At 43.2% G+C, this 20,150-nt stretch overlaps 1 protein-coding gene and 3 long non-coding RNA genes across 53 annotated transcripts in view; 3 read left to right on the forward strand and 1 right to left on the reverse strand.

The window, feature by feature from the left end:
- Window positions 1-9,489, reverse strand: part of LOC127597772 (uncharacterized) — a 33,000-nt gene extending 23,511 nt beyond the window's left edge. Inside the window, exon 1 of the long non-coding RNA XR_007961735.1 lies at window positions 9,156-9,489. This is a non-coding gene — a long non-coding RNA (uncharacterized LOC127597772). The remainder of the gene's footprint in view (window positions 1-9,155) is intronic.
- LOC127597729 (uncharacterized) overlaps window positions 1-16,667 on the forward strand; it is a 52,253-nt gene extending 35,586 nt beyond the window's left edge. For 3 of the 50 annotated variants that reach the window (XM_052061032.1, XM_052061037.1, XM_052061038.1), the window contains one exon: window positions 16,140-16,616. In XM_052061032.1, coding sequence (XP_051916992.1) covers window positions 16,140-16,598 — 459 coding nt within the window. In that variant the 3' untranslated portion in view covers window positions 16,599-16,616. Of the gene's footprint in view, window positions 1-16,139 lie in introns of all 50 variants that reach the window. The other 47 variants (XM_052061065.1, XM_052061081.1, XM_052061083.1 and 44 more) reach the window with 47 other exon arrangements.
- LOC127597756 (uncharacterized) lies at window positions 292-5,772 on the forward strand. Its single transcript, XR_007961716.1, has 2 exons — window positions 292-580; window positions 5,414-5,772. It is a non-coding gene; the product is annotated as an uncharacterized LOC127597756 (long non-coding RNA).
- On the forward strand, window positions 587-1,397 carry LOC127597789 (uncharacterized). The gene is made up of 2 exons (XR_007961751.1): window positions 587-908; window positions 1,297-1,397. It is a non-coding gene; the product is annotated as an uncharacterized LOC127597789 (long non-coding RNA).
- Window positions 16,668-20,150: the final 3,483 nt, after the last annotated feature.

A 20,150-nucleotide genomic window follows, 5' to 3' on the forward strand; every position in this document is an offset into this window, starting at 1 on the left:
GACCACCTGGACTCGATGGTCCACCAGGACCACCTGGACTCGATGGTCCTCCTGGACCACCTGGACCAGGTGGCCCACCAGGACCACATGGACCACCTGGACCACGAGGACCATCTGGACCACCAGGACCACAGAGTGAACCAGGCCCACCTGGACCACCAGGTCCTCCTGGGGCACCACCAATATATTATCCATATTGGCCTCCCTTTAACCATGGGCAACGACCACCAGCATATTGGCCACCTGCCCCACCAGCATATTGGCCACCTGGCCCACCACCATATTAGCCACATGGCCCACCGCCACCACCACCTGATAAAAAATTTATTTCATATCCCACGAAGCAACCCTGGCCAATGTCAGCCATCAGTGCAAAACCACCCAACTTGGTACCACATTGTCAGCTAGCACCATGACTTCTCCCACCTGCACCACCACCAGAACAACCCCTGTCACCACCAAATACTCCAGATCAAAACAAACCACCTGGACGAGCATCCTGCCAACCTGGACCATCTGTGAATCCGTACAAAAACAACAATCTGGAATGTGACCTTTTCAAACCTGAACCACCATCTTGGTCCCCACCAAGACCTGCCTAGCCAGTGCCAGTTACTCCGGATGAAAACGACCCACCTGGGCTCACCCCTTGCTCACATAGACGACCTGTTGCTGGCCAGAAACACAACCGCTGGACATGTCACCCCAGACCAAAGAGAGTTGTTCTTACTTTTAAAACAAAACTTGTCCTCAAGCATTCAGTACATATCATCCTGATCATCATGTGGTCGTGAATCTGTAATTGCAAGATTCCCATCCGTGCCATCTGCATCCAGTTCAAATAATAAAGATGATTTTTCTTCTCAATGACTTGAATTGCTTGAATGTGACCTCGAATCAGACATCCTGTCCTTTACCTTCAGAGACACAATCATGCCTGGTGGGTATAGCATCAAATTGCAACCACCTGCCGCCCTGGAAAAGCAAAAAATAAAAAAATAAAAAACATAATAAAAGACATGTCACCCCAGATCAAAGAGAGTTGTTCTTATTCCAAAAAAAAAAACTTGTCCTCAAGCATTCAGTCCTAATCATACTGAGTTTTGTGTGGTCATTAATGAGTAAATGCAGGTCAAGTCAACCTTATTATCAAATGTGCTACATGTGCAACATACAGCACGGATGAAATTACATTCCTCAGGAGAGAGAGATTCCCATCCTCGCCACCTGCATCCAGTTTAAATAATAAAGATGATTTTTCTTCTCAATGACTTGAATTGCTTGAATGTGACCTAGATCCTTTGTTTTCAGAGACACAATCATACTTGGTTGGTATGGCATGAAATTGCAACCACCTACCGCCCTGTAAAAGCAATAAAAATCATCAGCCATATGTATATCTTCCACCTCCCAAATTCAACTCAACATTCTTGAAAGAGAAATTTAAAACAGCAATTGCTGCATGCAAAGTGCTGTTCATGCAAAATTAGTTCGGTAATCGCAAAGGCAGTGAAAACAAATACAAAAACAGCAGACAGCACAAAATGCTAAGAAAATGGTGAGTTTCATGCCGAGTCACACAATAAAAATGTGCTTTCAGATACCTGTATGTGCAACTGGCGATGCCCGCTGAGCTCCTCCGTACCTCTGTTGTGTGTGTGTGTGTGTGTGTGTGTGTGTGTGTGTGTGTGTGTGTGTGTGTGTGTGTGTGTGTGTGTGTGTGTGTGTGTATATATAAAATTCCTCGTCTCACCCCCCCTCGGGTGGTGTCCGTCCCTCATTCAGCTCGGGTCCTTTATCAGAGGCCAGGAAGCTTGAGGGTTCTGCGCAGTATCCTTGCTGTTCCCAGCCCTGCGCTTTTCTGCACTGAGATGTCCGATGTTCCCGGGATCTGTTGCAACCACTCATCTAGTTTGGGGGTCACTGCCCCGAGTGCTCTGACCACCACAGGCATTACTGTCACATTTACCTTCCAGGCTCTCTCCAGCTCCTCTCTGAGCCCTTGGTATTTCTCGAGTTTCTCATGTTCCTTCTTCCTGATGTTTCCATCACTTGGGACCGCTACATCCACTACAACGGCTTTCCTCTGCCCTTTATCTATGATCACGATATCTGGTTGGTTCACCATTACCATCTTGTCAGTCTGGATCTGGAAGTCCCACAGGATCTTCACTCAGTCATTTTCCACCACCTTCGGAGGTGTTTCCCATTTGACCTTAGGGTTTCCAGTCCATACTGCGCACAGTATGTTTCGGTAGACTATGCCAGCCACCTGGTTATGACGTTCTATGTAGGCTTTCCTTGCAAGCATCTTACACCCTGCAGTTATGTGTGGGATCGTCTCAGGTGCCTCTTTGCACAACCTACACCTTGGGTCTTGTCTGGTGTGGTATATCTGAGCCACAATAGCTCTGGTGCGCAGGGCCTGCTCCTGAGCAGCCAGGATGAGTGCCTCTGTGCTGTCCTTCAGGCCAGCCCTCTCTAGCCACTGATAGGACTTCTTGATATCGGCCACTTCAGTTATGGTCTGGTGGTACATCCCGTGTCGGGGCTTGTCCTCCCTTTGATGGTCCCTCTTCCAGCGCCTCATCTTCTGTTCCCCATTGTCTGAGACATTCTCTGAATACGTCATCCGTTGGAGCCTTCTCCTTGATGTATTCATGGACCTTGGATGTTTCATCCTGGATAGTGGCTCTCACACTCACTAGTCCCCGGCCTCCTTCCTTTCGGCTTGCGTACAGTCTCAGGGTGCTGGATTTGGGATGGAACCCTGCATGGTTAGGAGCTTTCGGGTCTTAACGTCCGTGGTCTGAATCTCTTCCTTTGGCCACCTTATTATTCCTGCAGGGCATCTGATCACTGGCAGGTCATAGCTGTTTATTGCCCGCGTCTTATTCTTGCCATTGAGCTGGCTTCTTAGGACTTGCCTCACTCGCTGGAGGTATTGGGCCCTAGCTGCTTTCCTTGTTGCCATTTCGAGGTTGTCATTGGCTTGTGTATACCGAGGTACTTGTAGCTGTCCTCAATGTCAATATTGTTCCTTCAGGGAGGAGACCCCTTCAGTGCGCACTACCTTACCTCTCTTAGTCACTATCCGACTACATTTCTCAAGCCCGAATGATATCAGAATCAGAATCATCTTTATTGGTCAAGTATGTAGAACACACAAGGAATTTGTCTCCGGTATAACATGCTGCATTAGTATCATCGTAAACAACAAAATCATTGAACCATTTTAGTGTAACCAGTAGTTTTGTAGTACCATTTTGTAGTACAAGAAGAGTGACTACGTCAGTGACTGTTTAAGGAGTTAATGGCTCGAGGGAAGAAGCTGTTTAAGTGTCTACTGGATTTGGTGCGCATAGATCTGTAGCGTCTGCCTGAGGGGAGTAGCTGGAAAAGGTGGTGGGCAGGGTGCAGGGGATGCAATTGTCTTGATTCTTGCACTGTGAAGTCCTCAAAAGTGGGTAGGGCGGTGCCAACGATTTTTTCCGCCATCCTAACTGTAAAAGCTTTTAACTTCACAAAACTGTTCAGACTGTTCAGATCTTCGAGTCACAGATATTAAAATATGAGCACCAAGGCCTCGCCTCTTCTTGAAATGATTGGATTCGCAATAAGCAAATTTTCTCCAATAATTGTGAGAAGCGGGTGAATTTTGCAAAATTTTGCTTTGTTCTCCTGCTGATTACCAAAGAACGGAAAGGTATAATTTTATTTATTTCATATTGTTTTTTATTTTCCACTGGTTAACTGGTTAATTGTCGATTTTATTTCTTTTACTGTCCACTGGTGAATCCAAAACATTCTTGAAAAATTGGTGATATCCTGCCAATATACATTTTCCACAACAAATGGGGGATGGTCCCAAAAAAAATATTTTAAATTTGAAACAAATAATCTCCAAATAATTGAGGAGCCGCGAAAATGCTGGGTGTGCACTGTGTTCCACAATGCAACCCTTTGTGAAAAATGTTTTGTGAAGTTAAAAGCTTTTACATGGCGAGGCTCTGTGTGACAGTGGACTTTGAAGTGCATGTTTGGTGCTGGCATCATGTACAGAAATGACAGCATTAAAAAAATATACCAATTTGTATCTCAACTAAAAAAGTGATTTACAGAAAAGTCGCCGTTTCAGTAAATGCGAGAATTCTGTCCAACGGGAATAACATTGACATTGGCAGAGAGTTATGACTCTTCTCATTCACAATCCAACCAGTGTCTAACCAGCTAGTTCTCCCATCATGTTCACCACATGGACTTTCTCTCAATGTACATTTACCGTCCCTTTTCACTGTCTTTTAGGGCATCATCAGCCACAATGAGGATTCTCAAGGTGTTCACTGTTGCCCTTGTGCTGTTTGGTAAGTCTTCAAACTCAACTATCAAGTAACAGAGTAAGTGAAACGTCACCATGTAACAAAGATGTCAACTCTTTATCACAGGAACCAGCTGTCTTTCTGCAAAGATAAAGAGTCAAGTGACCCCAGATGACAATAGTCCACCTGGATCACCTCCAGGAAGTCCACCAGGATCACCTCCGGGAAGTCCACCTGGATCACCTCCGGGAAGTCCACCTGGATCTCCACCTGGATCACCTCCAGGAAGTCCACCAGGATCACCTCCGGGATGTACACCAGGATCACCTCCGGGAAGTCCACCTGGATCACCTCCAGGAAGTCCACCTGGATCTCCACCTGGATCACCTCCAGGAAGTCCACCTGGTTCACCTCCAGGACAACCTGGGCCACCAGGACAAGAGGGTCCAACAGGACTAACCGGACCAGATGGTCCACCTGGACCAACTGGACCAGATGGTCTTCCAGCAGTAGATGGACCACCAGGAGCACGTGGACCAGATGGTCCGCCAGGACCAAATGGGCCACCTGGACCACCTGGACTCGATGGGCCACCAGGACCACCTGGACTTGATGGGCCACCAGGACCAGCTGGACCACATGGGCCAGCAGGACCATCTGGACCCCCTGGACCACCAGGTCCTCCTGGGCCACCAATAAATTATCCATATTGGCTTCCCTTTAACCATGGGCAACGACCAACACCATATTGGCCACCTGCTCCACCAACATATTGGCCACTTGACCCACCACCATATTAGCCGAATGGCCCACTGCCACCACCACCTGATCCAAATTTTATTTCATGTCATACTAAGCAACCCCGGCAAATGTTAGCCACCAATGCAACACCACACCCATTTGGACACCAAATTATCAACCGGCACCATGATTTCTCACACCTGCATCATTACCAGAACAACCCATGCCATCACTAAATACTCCATATAAAACAACCCACCTGGACAAGCATCCTGCCAACCAGGACCATCTGTGACTCCAGATGAAAACAACAATCTGGAACGTAATCTTTTCAAACCTGAACCACCATCTAGGTCCACACCAAGATCTGCCGAGCCAACACCAGTTTCTGGATGAACACAACCACCCGGACTTGGACTTGGACCAACAACCAATCCACAACCTGAGTTTGTTCGACATGTCACCCCAGATCAGAGAGTTGTTCTTATTCCAAAACAAAACTTGTCCTCAAGCATTCAGTCCTAATCATCTTGAGTATTGTGTGGTCGTTAATGTGTAAATGCAAGTTAAGTCAAGCCAAGTCAACTTTATTTTCAAATATGCTACATCTGCAACAAACAGCACGGATGAAATTACATTCCTCAGGAGAGAGAGATTCCCATCCTCACCACCTGCATCCAGTTCAAATAATAAAGATTATTTTTCTTCTCAATGACTTGAATTGCTTGAATTTGACCTCGATTCAGACATTCGATCCTTCGTTTTCAGAGACACAATCATACTTGGTTGGTATGGCATGAAATTGCAACCACCTACCGCCCTGTAAAAGCAATAAAAATCATCAGCCATATATATATCTTCCACCTACCAAATTCAACTTAACATTCTTGAAAGAGAAATTTAAAACAGTAATTGCTGCATGCAAAGTGCTGTTCATGCAAAATTAGTCGGGTAATCGCAAAGGCAGTGAAAACAAATACAAAAACAGCAGACAGCACAAAATGCTAAGAAAATGGTGAGTCTCATGCCGAGCCACACAATAAAAATGTGTTTCAGATACCTGTATGTGCAACTGGCGATGCCCGCTGAGCACCTCCGTACCCCTGGTGAATTGTGTGTGTGTGTGTGTGTGTGTGTGTGTGTTTGTCGCGCTCTCTCTCTCTGTCTTTTTACATATATACACACACACACACACACACACACAAATCTTGGTTTTCAACCACAATCCGTTCTAAAATGCTGTTCGAAAACCGAATTGTTCGAAAACCATGTTTCCCGTGAGAATAAAGGTAAAACATTTTAATCCGTTCCAAGTCTAGAAAACAAGTTTTTGAAAAAAAATTTTTCAACTATTTTACACCATAAATTACAGACGATAAGAGAGCAGGTAACAACAAACGACAATCATTTTTAAAAAATTTTTTTAACCAATTTTAACAAACATTTACAGTGTAACATATAAATTGAACATCTCTCTGTCTCTCTCCCTCTTATTGTGACAATTGTAGATTGCATTCTTTTACACATTGAATTCATAAACCCAAAAGTAATGGCAGCAAATATGGACCCTCTGTCTGCAATCCTACACGACGGTACAAGGTAACATCTCGACGGAAGCTAACCGCGGATGTTAGCACGGAAGCTAACTGCGAAAAGTCGCTATGCAGCTGGAACCCACGACCAGAGACCAACCAACTAAACGCCAGCGAGCGTGAGGGAGCCGGTAAACCCACTTGCCACGTTAGAAACACCCAGCAGCAAGCCTACTGGACACGTCACAAACTAGCATACAACCGGCTAGCAACGAGACCCGACAAAATGCCACCCAAACAGAAGCAAGACACAAAGCAGGAAGAGGATTCCCTGACCCTCACTCAAGTAAATGAATTACTCCAGCAACAAAAAGAACTTTTTACGGCGCTCTTGCAACAACAACAGGAAAATTTCAAAGGATTTGTCAAGATGATAATAGACTCAACAAACTCACGACTTGACACTTTTACCAGGGAAGTCCAAGAAATAAAAACCAGCATCAACTTTACCCAAAAAGAGGTAGACGAAATTAAAAAAAATCGAATCTGTCAAACTGGCCATTCCAAAGACATGCAAACAGAATTCTACAAAGTATGTGACGGCATGCTTGTATTAACAGACAAGGTGGACGACTTGGAAGGACAGTCAAGAAGAAACAACTTAGTAATTGATGGAATTGAGGAAAAACCGGGAGAAACGTGGACTGAAACAGAGGAAAAAGTTCAAAAAATCCTTAAGGAGAAACTTCTGATACAGGGGCAAATTGAGGTGGAGAGAGCTCACCGCACAGGAAGACAAGACCCTGGAAGACCTCGACCAAGGCCAGTTGTGGTGAAATTTCTAAGATACAAGGACAGATCAAGGATCCTACAAAAAGCAAAATACTGAAAAGGCTCCAACATCTACATCAACGAAGACTTTACAGATGCTGTACGACAAAAAAGAAAAGAGCTCCTCCCAAAATTAAAAGCTGCACGTGACAGAGGGGAAACTGCCTACTTAAGACATAACAAACTTATTGTCCACCCCCGCACCAGTCCAACACAACAGGCTAGAGTTCAACACCATCAAGCAGCATACTGAGAAATTTTCACCACCCGACAATAAAAACTGACTCTACTGAAGCAGGAAATTCACATACCAAAAAACATGGACTTCGAATCCTTTGATGACCCTTCCAACCCTTTGATGACTTCCAACCCTACTGACCACAAGACGTTTGACCCTGAGAACAACTTGGACCCGGACAATAACTTTTTCAAGACCGACCGACCGCGAGGGAGCCAGCGACGACCGACCGTGACGGAGCCAATGATGACCGTGAGGAAGCCAGCGACGACTGCAGGGAAGCCAGCGACCGTGATGAAGCTGGGAGACAACCAGCCTGCAACCACCGTGAGGGAGCCAACGACGACCGCAAGGGAGCCACAGACGACCGAGAGGAAACCAGCGACGACTGCAGGGGAGCCAGTGACCGCGAGGGAGCCGGGAGACAGCGAGCCTGAGGCAGCCGGGAGACAACCAGCCAGCGCGCGTGAGAGAGCCAGGAGGCAGCCAGCCGGCGAGCGTGAGGGAGTCGGCGACGACCGCAAGGGAGCCAGCGACCACGAGGGACACAGTGATGACGGTGAGAGAGCGAGCGACGACAGCGAGGGAACCAACGACGGCCGTGAGGGAGCCAACGACGACCGCGTGGGAGCGGGAAATTCACATCCCAAAAACATTAATTTCCAACCCTTTGAAGATATTGACTATAAGCCATTCAATCCCGAGAACAATTTGGACCCAGACAATAAATTCTTCAACAACAAACAAAGGGTAACAAACTCTGACTATTACCTGGATGAACAATTCAACACTAATATAAAATTGGAAAATGCACTTTCGGTAATACACTTAAACAGTAGAAGTCTCTATAAAAACTTCACAAAAATTAAAGAATACCTGACTAAATTAAAGGTTATGAAAATGTTTGCAACTAATAGAGAAAACAAAAAAGGAGGGGGGGGGGGTTGCAATATATGTAGACAAAGCACTTAAATGCAGTAAAATCGAGAGATTGACAAACACAATAGAAAACCTAATGGAATGTCTAACCATTGAAATACACAATAAAAAGGCATCAAATATCATCATAAGCTGCATCTATAGGACACCAGGAACATGTATTGACACATTCAATAAAAAACTAACAGATATGCTCAGTTACTACAACGATAAGAAAACACGAATAATATGTGGTGACTTTAACATTGACTTATTAAACCCAAATAGACACAAAAAAACAACTGACTTCATAAATACTATGTACAGCAACAGCTTTTTCCCAGTAATCCTGAAACCTAGCAGAATAACAGTTGACACGGCCACATTAATAGATAACATATTTATAAATAAGATTGATCATAAAATGGAAAGTGGACTTCTCATTAATGACATAAGTGACTACCTACCTGTTTTTGCAGTTTTTCATAATTATTTCGGTAGAAAAGCTAAATCAACAACTCGTATAACAGAATAAGACTAAGAACCCAACGTTCCATCGATGCCTTTAAGCAAGACCTAGAAAAACAAAACTGGACCGAGGTCTACTCAAACGAAGACCCAAATACAGCGTTTGAAGTATTTCAGTCTACCATAATCTCCTTATATGATAAACATTTTCCATTAACTAAAGTCTCCAAAAAGTATAAAGACCCAAGTAAGCCATGGATAACGAAAGGCATAGAAAACGCATGTAAAAAGAAAAACAATTTATATAAATTGTTTTTAAAATTCAGAACTGAAGAAGCAGAAAAAAATATAAGACCTATAAAAATAAACTAGTAAATATTATAAGAACCAGTAAAAGAGATCATTATCATGCACTATTAGAGCAGATAAAAGGTAACACACAAGAAATATGGAAAATACTTAACCAAGTAATCAGAAATAGTCCTAAAATAATTGATTATCCAGAGTATTTTATCAAAGGTAAAAATACTATTTTGGAAAAAACTGCAGAAATAGCAACTGAATTTAATGAGTATTTTGTCAACATCGGCAGTAAGCTAGCAAAACAAATTCCTGATCCAACAAACCTGCTTGAAATAGATAGATACGTAGAAAAAAACTCCTCCACGATGTTCCTTAATGCTGTAAAACAAGAGGAAGTATCAAATATTATAAAAACTTTCAAAAATAAAAAGTCAACTGATTGTTTTAATATCGATATGACAATAATCAAGCAGATTATAAAATATGTAGTGCGACCTTTCACGCACATATGCAACCTGTCATTCAAAGCTGGTATCTTTACATCAAAAATGAAAATTGCTAAAGTTATTCCAATCTATAAAAGTGGAGAAAAACATCTGTTTACAAATTATAGACCAATATCACTACTACCACAATTTTCAAAAATATTAGAAAAACTATTTTCTCGCAGACTTGATAGCTTTATACAAAAGCATGCGCTGTTAAGTCAGAATCAATATGCCTTCAGGGATAAACGGACCACCTCAATGGCAGTTATGGAGTTTGTGGAAGCAATAACCACTAATATAGACAACAAAGAATTTACTGTTGGGGTTTTCCTAGATCTAAAAAAAGCTTTTGACACAATAGATCACAGTATATTATTGAAAAAACTAGAAAGATATGGCATTAGAGGTGTAGCTTATAAATGGATAAAAAGTTATTTAGAAAACAGATATCAGTACGTGCAACTCAACAATAAAAAAACGAATCAACTGAAAATCACTCACGGAGTTCCTCAGGGGTCAGTGCTTGGTCCAAAACTATTCATCTTATATATAAATGATATCTGCAAGGTCTCAAAACTATTTAAATGTGTCCTATTTGCTGATGATACAACTTTCTACTGTTCTGAAATCTGAAACAGCTCCTGACAACTGTAGAAAACGAATTAATCAAATTAAAAAACTGGTTCGACAGAAATAAATTGTCACTTAACCTGAAAAAATCAAAGTTAATTGTTTTTGGCACAAGACCAATCAAACACCAAGCTAAAATTATGGTAAACTCAATTGAAATATAAAGAGCATATGAAACCAAGTTTCTCGGATTAGTAATAGACTCAAAACTATGTTGGAAACCACATATCGATAACGTAAAAAGAAAAATAGCCAAGACCGTAGGGATCCTCTACAAAACCAAGGAAGTGCTAAATAAGAGATCTTTGTACACATTATACACTTCATTATTATTACCATATATGACCTACTGTGTGTAAATATGGGGAAATGCCTGCAAAACAAACACACTCCCTATTCTCAAACTACAAAAAAAAGCAATTTGAATTATTAATAGATCAAAATATACGGAACCCACAAATCCACTATTTATCAAATTAAATACGATGAAATTTTATGACCTGGTTGACTTTAAAATCGCCCAATTAATGTACAAAGCTGCTCTCAGAAGGCTGTTTTCCCAGCCGCGTTTCGACAGCTTCGCCATCACACCGGCAGCCTTGGCGATCCTCGAGCTGATCTCGGCGTCGAGTGTTGTTGCACATGTGACGGTTGAGCCTAGATAGGTGAAGGAGTCGACATTTCGCAGCGGTGTGTCCTCGATGGTGATAGAGGGGGCGACGGTGGTTCCCTGGGCTAGTATATTTGTCTTCTTTAGGCTGATCGTGAGCCCGAAGTCCCTGCACGCACGCGAGAGTCTGTTCTCCAAGTGCTGGAGTCCTGCCTCACTATGGGAAGTGAGGGCAGCATCGTCAGCAAACAGTAGTTCTCTTACCAGGATGTTGTAGGTTTTAGACTTGGTGCGCAGTCTTGCCATGTTAAAGAGGCTACCATCTTGCCGTGTGCGGAGGTATACCCCCTCTTCGCAGTCGGAGAAGGCATACTGGAGGAGGATGGAAAAGAAGATTCCAAATAGGGTTGGTGCAAGGACGCACCCCTGCTTCACTCCACTGCTGACTGGGAATGGCTGGGAGGTAGCGCCGTTGAAGCGGACTGTGCTTTGCATGTCTTGATGGAAGGAGCGGATAACGGTGAGCAGTTTTGGTGGACAGCCTATTTTCTCCAGTATTTGAAATAGCCCGCTCCGGCTGACCAGGTCGAACGCTTTGGTCAGGTCAACGAAGGCAATGAACAGAGGTCTTTGCTGCTCGCGGCACTTCTCTTGAAGCTGGCGGAGGGAGAATATCATGTCCACTGTGGATCTTTTAGCCCTGAAGCCACACTGCGATTCGGGGTAGACTCGTGAGGCGAGGCGCTGAAGCCGTTTCAGGGCGACGCGGGCGAACACCTTCCCAACGGTGCTGAGCAGAGAGATGCCCCGATAGTTGTTACAGTCGCTGCGGTCCCCCTTGTTCTTGTAGAGGGTGACAATGGAGGCATCCCTCATGTCTTGGGGGATGTGGCCCTTTTCCCACAGAAGCGGGCAGCGAGAAAGTGCCGCGCAGCTGCTCCACGCACCACCCCACCATCCTCAACATTCACCTGCGTGAAATGCCAGCGGGAATGCCACTCAAGAATAGGGCTCTTCAGCCACTCGCGCTCATGCGTCCAGTACAGGACCTACGTCCAGTACGCGTCGACCATCGCCTTTCGAGACGAGGATGCTATAGTAATAATGTACAAAGCACACAATAACCTGCTCTGCCAAAACATTTAGAAGTTTTTCGAAATTTGAGGAAGCAACTATTAATTAAGAGGTACCAACTTATTCAAAAAACTCAAAACAAGAACAAACATCAAGCAAAGAAGTGTAATCTAGCAAAGGTGTTAATCTGTGAAATAATCTCGAAACTGACCTAAAAATGAGTAAATCGCTTGCTGAGTTCAAAAACAAATTCAAAAAAATAGTACAAACAACCTACATCAATCAGAGTTAAAATGATAAATTCTAAACATTAAATATAATGATAAATCAGAACTGAGTTGATAAATAGAGAAAGGTATTGAAATAACCATTATGAATACAAGAGAAAATTGACACAAGAGTGCCAGTGTGAGGATGTATATAATCCCGATACAAACCAAAAGTTGTAAAAATATCACGGTTAAGGGTAAAGTATGAGCCTTAATGGAGACTTCTTCTTACTTTTTCTTTTCTGATTGATATAAAAATGATTTAGTAGATATAAACACATAACGGGTAGGACTAGATAAGTTTTTTACGTCATCCTACTCCCTTGAACATAATAACTGTGTTGAATGAAGACTGATTTCTTTCTTTTTACTTTTTTTATCTACCTTATTTTCTGTCAAATTATTACTGTATATGTTTTAGGTTCAATAAACAAACAAAACAAAACAAAAATCTCTCCATCCATTTTCTGAACCGCTTTATCCACACAAGTCCAGTCTCACCATATTAAAAGTTTGCTGGAGAAGACATTCCTCGGCCTTGATCACCATATTAAAAATTTGCTGGAGAAGACATTCCTCGGCCTTGATGAGATTTTCAAACTCAACTTTCAACTTTTCGGCAGCTTCCTTGTCTGAACTGGCTGCCTCCCCATGACGAATCACTTATTGTCCTCAACTTTTCGAACCACCTCTGCTAGCTTTAAAATCAAACTCTTCAGGAGCATCACTCGGATCCTTTTTTATCAAATCCCGATACAATTGTCTTGTTTTGCCACAAATCGTATCTGAGATACAAATGTTTCTCCACTTCCTCTAATATTTGTGGCCTTTGTTCACGAAACACACAAGACCCTTGAGCCACATCACTAACTTTATGATGGTCTTTGTTTTTTACGATGCTGCTCCATGGATCACTGACTGCTTGGAGTTGTATAAGGTTAACAGGACCCTAAGAGCCTTCGTTGCGAACTCGATGAGGATGTGGAAAACCACACTTGAAGCCAATGGCAAGCCACTTAACCAAGTGTCCATTAATGTGGCATATACCAAAGTGATGCACTCTCCCCACTGCTGTTGTGCATTGGACTGAACACCCTAAGCCAAGTAATCACCAAGACAGTCTATGGATACCGTCTCAGAAATGGAGCTACGATCAGTCACCTCCTCTACATGGATGACATAAAGCTGTATGCTAAGAGCGAAAGGGACATAGACTACCTGATCCACACAACCAGGATCGACAGCAGCGACATCGGGATGCCATTCGGGCTTGAGAAATGTAGTCGGATGGTGACTAAGAGAGGCAAGGTCGTCTGCACTGAAGGGGTCTCACTCCCTGAAGGAACAACAGCAGATATTGTGGACAGCGACAAGTACCTCAAGCAGCTACGGCCAAATACCTCCACCGGGTGTGGCAACTCCTAAGAAGCCAGCTCAATGGCACGAATAAGACGTGGGCAATAAACAGCTATGACCTGCCAGATATTCTGCAGGAATAATAAGGTGGCCAAAGGAAGAGATCCAGACCTCGGACGTTAAGACCCGAAAGCTCCTAACCATGCACGGAGGTTTCCATCCCAAATCCAGCACCCTGAGACTGTATGCAAGCCGAAAGGAAGGAGGCCAGCGACTCGTGAGTGTGAGAGCCACTGTCCTGGACGAAACATCCAAGCTCCATATATACATCAAGGAGAAGGTTCTGACGGATGACGTACTCAGAGAATGTCTCAGACAATGGGGAACAGAAGATGAGGCGCTGGAAGAAGGACCATCAAAGGGAGGACAAGCCCCTACACGGGTTGTACCACCAGACCATAACTGAAGTGGCTGATCTCAAGAAGTCCTATCAGTGGCTCGTGAGGGCTGGCCTGAAGGACTGAAAGGGCAGAGGAAAGCCGTTGTAGTGGATGTAGCTGTCCCAAGTGATGGAAACATCAGAAAGAAGGAATACGAGAAACTCAAGAAATACCAAGGGCTCAGAGAGGAACTGGAGAGAGCCTGGAAGGTAAAGGTGACAGTCGTGTCTGTGGTGGTCGAAGCACTCGGGGCAGTGACCTCCAAACTAGATGAGTGGTTGCAACAAATCCCGTGAACAACATCGGACATCTCAGTCCAGAAATGTGCAGTGCTGGGAACAGCAAGGATATTGCGCAGAACCTTCAAGCTTCCTGGCCTCTGGTAGTGGACCCGAGCTAAATGAGGGGCGGACACCACCCAAGGGGTGAGACGAGGATTTTTATTTTTTATACACACACACACACACACAAACACTCACGCGTGCACAAACCAGAGGTACGGAGGAGCTCAGAGGGCATCGCTCGTTCCACATATCTGAAAACACATTTTTATTGTGTGACTTTTTACTCAGCACGAGACTCGCCATTTTCCTAGCATTTTATGCTGTCTGTTGTATTTACATTATTTGTTTTCACTGTCTTTGCTATTGTGTCACTAATTTTTCATGTAGAGCACTTTGCATGCAACAATGGCAGTTTTAAATTTCTCTATGAATAATGTTGAGTTGAATTTGTTCAGTGGAAGATATATATATATATGGCTGATGATTTGTATTGCTTTTACAGGTAGGTGGCTTCAATTTCATGCCATACCAACCAAGTATGAGTGTGTCTCTGAAAACAAAGGATGGAATGTCTGAATTGAGGTCACATTCAAGCAATTCAAGTCATTGAGAAGAAAAATAATCTTTATTATTTGAACTGGATGCAGGTGGTGAGGATGGGAATCTCTCTCTCCTGAGGAATGTAATTTCATCCATGCTGTTTGTTGCAGATGTAGCATATTTGAAAATAAAGTTGACTTGGCTTGACTTAACTTGCATTTACACATTAACGACCACACAATACTCAAGATGATTAGGACTGAATGCTTGAGGACAAGTTTTGTTTTGGAATAAGAACAACTCTCTTTGATCTGGGGTGACATGTCGAGCAAACTCAGGTTGTGGATTGGTTGTTGGTCCAAGTCCAAGTCCGGGTGGTTGTGTTCATCCAGAAACTGGTGTTGGCTAGGCAGATCCTGGTGTGGACCTAGATGGTGGTTCAGGTTTGAAAAGGATACGTTCCAGATTGTTGTTTTCATCTGGAGTCACAGATGGTCCTGGTTGGCAGGATGCTTGTCCAGGTGGGTTGTTTTATATGGAGTATTTAGTGATGGCATGGGTTGTTCTGGTAATGATGCAGGTGTGAGAAATCATGGTGCCGGTTGATAATTTGGTGTCCAAATGGGTGTGGTGTTGCATTGGTGGCTAACATTTGCCGGGGTTGCTTAGTATGACATGAAATAAAATTTGGATCAGGTGGTGGTGGCAGTGGGCCATTCGGCTAATATGGTGGTGGGCCAGGTGGCCAATATGTTGGTGGAGCAGGTGGCCAATATGGTGTTGGTCGTTGCCCATGGTTAAAGGGAAGCCAATATGGATAATTTATTGGTGGCCCAGGAGGACCTGGTGGTCCAGGTGGTCCTGGTGCACTCGGTGGTCCTGGTGGTCCAGGGGGTCCAGATGGTCCAGTTGGTCCAGGTGGTCCTGGTGGTCCTGCTGGCCCATGTGGTCCAGCTGGTCCTGGTGGCCCATCAAGTCCAGGTGGTCCTGGTGGCCCATCGAGTCCAGGTGGTCCAGGTGGGCCATTTGGTCCTGGCGGACCATCTGGTCCACGTGCTCCTGGTGGTCCATCTACTCCTGGAAGACCATCTGGTCCAGGTGGACCATCTGGCCCTGGTGGACCATCTGGTCCGGTTGGTCCTGTTGGACCCTCTGGTCCTGGTGGCCCACGTTGTCCTGGAGGTGATCCAGGTGGACTTCCTGGAGGTGATCCAGGTGGAGATCCAGGTGGACTTCCCGGAGGTGATCCTGGTGTACTTCCCGGAGGTGATCCTGGTGGACTTCCTGGAGGTGATCCAGGTGGAGATCCAGGTGGACTTCCCGGAGGTGATCCTGGTGGACTTCCCGGAGGTGATCCTGGTGGACTTCCTGGAGGTGATCCAGGTGGAGATCCAGGTGGACTTCCCGGAGGTGATCCAGGTGGACTTCCCGGAGGTGATCCTGGTGGACTTCCCGGAGGTGATCCTGGTGGACTTCCTGGAGGTGATCCAGGTGGACTATTGTCATCTGGGGTCACTTGTCTCTTTATCTTTGCAGAAAGACAGCTGGTTCCTGTGATAAAGAGTTGACATCTTTGTTACATGGTGACGTTTCACTTACTCTGTTACTTGATAGTTGAGTTCGAAGACTTACCAAACAGCACAAGGGCAACAGTGAACACCTTGAGAATCCTCATTGTGGCTGATGATGCCCTAAAAGACAGTGAAAAGGGACGGTAAATGTACATTGAGAGAAAGTCCATGTGGTGAACATGATGGGAGAACTAGCTGGTTAGACACTGGTTGGATTGCGACTGAGAAGAGTCATAACTCTCTGCCAATGTCAATGTTATTCCCGTTGGACAGAATTCTCGCATTTACTGAAACTGCGACTTTTCCGTAAATCACTTTTTTAGTTGAGATACAAATTGGTATATTTTTTTAATGCTGTCATTTCTGTACATGGTGCCAGCACCAAACATGCACTTCAAAGTCCACTGTCACACAGAGCCTCGCCATGTAAAAGCTTTTAACTTCACAAAACATTTTTCACAAATGGTTGCATTGTGGAACACAGTGCACACCCAGCATTTTCGCGGCTCCTCAATTATTATTTGTTTCAAATTTAAAATATTTTTTTTGGGACCATCCCCCATTTGTTGTGGAAAATGTATATTGGCAGGATATCTCCAATTTTTCAAGAATGTTTTGGATTCACCAGTGGACAGTAAAAGAAATAAAATCGACAATTAACCAGTTAACCAGTGGAAAATAAAAAACAATATGAAATAAATAAAATTATACCTTTCCGTTCTTTGGTAATCAGCAGGAGAACAAAGCAAAATTTTGCAAAATTCACCCGCTTCTCACAATTATTGGAGAAAATTTGCTTATTGCGAATCCAATCATTTCAAGAAGAGGCGAGGCCTTGGTGCTCATATTTTAATATCTGTGACTCGAACATCTGAACAGTGTTTCCTTTCTAAAACAATTCTAAATGGTTTTGATCGTAACATAATTTATTGAGAAACGAGCAGTGTGAGTGGCTCACAAAAAACAAACAAAACAAATTCTATGCCACAAATGGGTTTTGTTTTTTAGAATTGAAAAGCGTTCTTTATCATTCTTTTAAGATCTCTCTCATAAAAGTGCTGTCACATTAAAATGTAATTCTGCACTTTTTGTAAATAAATCTTCACTGAACGAAGACTTACGAATAGTGACCAAACTCTTCACGAAAGTTCGTGTGTGGGCATGGGTGGTGAGAGGGGTTGTTTGTGTGTGCATGTATGTGGGATGCTGCAAAGCATTGTGATTGCCAAAAAAAAAAATTCTTTCAATATCGCTTGCAACAGTTGTTTGATTTGTGACTTTTTTAATTCAATGTGAAAATATTTGTCAATAAAAGAAAAGCGGAAATTAAGTTTTGTTTTGTTTGTTTGTGAACCACCATCTATCGTCTCAAAAGCGTGAGTACTTTGGCCTACTCTTGTGAAATTCATGTATCCGAAAGAACAGAAAGAGTTTTAGTCCCCCCCCCACTCAACTGTGCTTACCTCCGGCTTGCAAAGGATAGATTAATTGCAATGGTGCTTTTTTGTGCAGTTGTCAGGATCATAAATGCTTTTAAATGTTGTAATTCTGCATTGTATAAATAAAGTTATCTTGCCCATCACTCCAAAAATAATAACGTTCTCAATGAAGCTTTACAGCAATTTTAAATCTTTGATACATTTCCAATGTACGTGCAAAGATGGTTTGCTTAAAGGAAACACTGAATGATGTCACACGCATTCATTCAATACACTTGACCTTAGATGAGCAACGGATGACCCGCGGGGGCAGGCGACACACTCTTTAAGGAGCCACTTACGGTAACTGACTTCCAAAAAAAAACTACCTCATTCATATTACAAATTTAAGTGAGGTTACACCTAATGTTGGTTTGCTGTTAACCCATTTCATGCCATCCTCGAATGTTAATTTTTATGTGTGGGAGCCCTGTGTGCTGGAATATTTAAAAAAGAAAAGGTTAATTTTTGATTGTTTAAACGTTCTTGAAGGATGGATCTTTTCGGACTTCACTGAGAAGTGTATTTTGAAAAATTAAATTTCTTGAGCGCACAGTTTTTGCACATATGCACGTTTGTCCGGATTTAAAATTCCGTTTTTGTCATTAGTTTTGTCTGGAAGTTTGTGGTCCAATGTAACCAGAATCAAAATGCATATTTTTCCCTTTATTGTACAAAGCACAACACCAAACATGTCCAAGAATAATGGTGTGTTCCCTGAAAACATTTGAAGATGGAGAAAGTACTCACCACGCACACCCAAGTTTGCTTTTGATGCCCCTCTCACGCTTGGGTTGTTGACAGTCCTGCTTCCGTCTCTCTTCTGTTGTTTCACAGTCGGTAATGGACGCCTTAAATCATTTGTCTGGCCACCATTAAGGTGGGGCTCTTGTTAAGGTGGAGCACTGAATTGATTTTCTTTTGTTTTCACACAATTACAGTAGGTGGTTTCTTTTCAGCGGGTATTTCCAAGCAGTATGTCTTTGTCACGTTGCCTTTGTCAACTTGTAAGGCATGAGTTAATTGAATCACTCTGAAATGAATAGATGGCGGCCTGGAGGTCCAGGGGTTCGCGAATCAATTTCACAGTGCAGAGGTACCGGGTTCAATTCCAGCTCTGGCCTCCCTGTGTGGAGTTTAGTTGTTCTCCCAGGGCCTGCATGGGTTTTCTCCGGGTCCTCTGGTTTCCTCCCACATTCCAGGGACGTCGACAATCTGACGTTTGAGCTGCAGTGCACCACAGATTGGAGCCAAACAAGTATTATCTGAAACTTGTATTCAAAATTAGATTGACATTTCAAATGAAAGTCAAGGTGTGCTGAAATCAGGTGTGCTGCAACAGGGAGACTTGGAAAACATGCAGAGGCCCTCCAGGACCTGAGTTTGACACCTACGGTCTAAGATGTTACGAAATGCGAGTGCTGGGAAGTAACAAAGTACGAATACTTTTTATTGATACTTGAATAACATGTTACCTTAACTGCCTTGATTTCAAATTAGATTACTTTGTAATCATTACTTTGTCGAAATATATATATATATATATATATATATATATATATATATATATATATATATATATATATATATATATATATGTATATATATATATTGTTATCAAATCATATTTTCTTTTTACTTGGATACTGTACATTTAAAACTCTCTTGTACTTAAATACAGAAATTGAATCCGTAATTACAAGACACCCCCCGCCCTCCCACACACGTATCTGTACTTCTTCAGTACAGTGTGAGAGCCTTTGCCATCTCAAGTGCCATAAAAGATAACATTCTGCACTATCCATGTAAATTGCATGAATTCAGGCGTGATGTTGTTTCTGCCACTAGATACAGTCGCACCAGAGTTGCATATACAGAAAAAAAAAACCAACAACAACAACAACCGGAGTATCTTTACAGTATTGCGGTCAGTTAATTTTGGCTGTAGAGTGATCAAATGTTTATGTTGAACTCGCTGGACATTCTTCAGTGTAATTATTTGTGACATGCAGTCGTATTATGCAGGTATCTTCTATTGCGGAGCAAAAGAAAACAAGGAG

Source organism: Hippocampus zosterae, chromosome 3, assembly GCF_025434085.1.
Source record: "Hippocampus zosterae strain Florida chromosome 3, ASM2543408v3, whole genome shotgun sequence".
Lineage (NCBI taxonomy): Eukaryota > Metazoa > Chordata > Actinopteri > Syngnathiformes > Syngnathidae > Hippocampus > Hippocampus zosterae.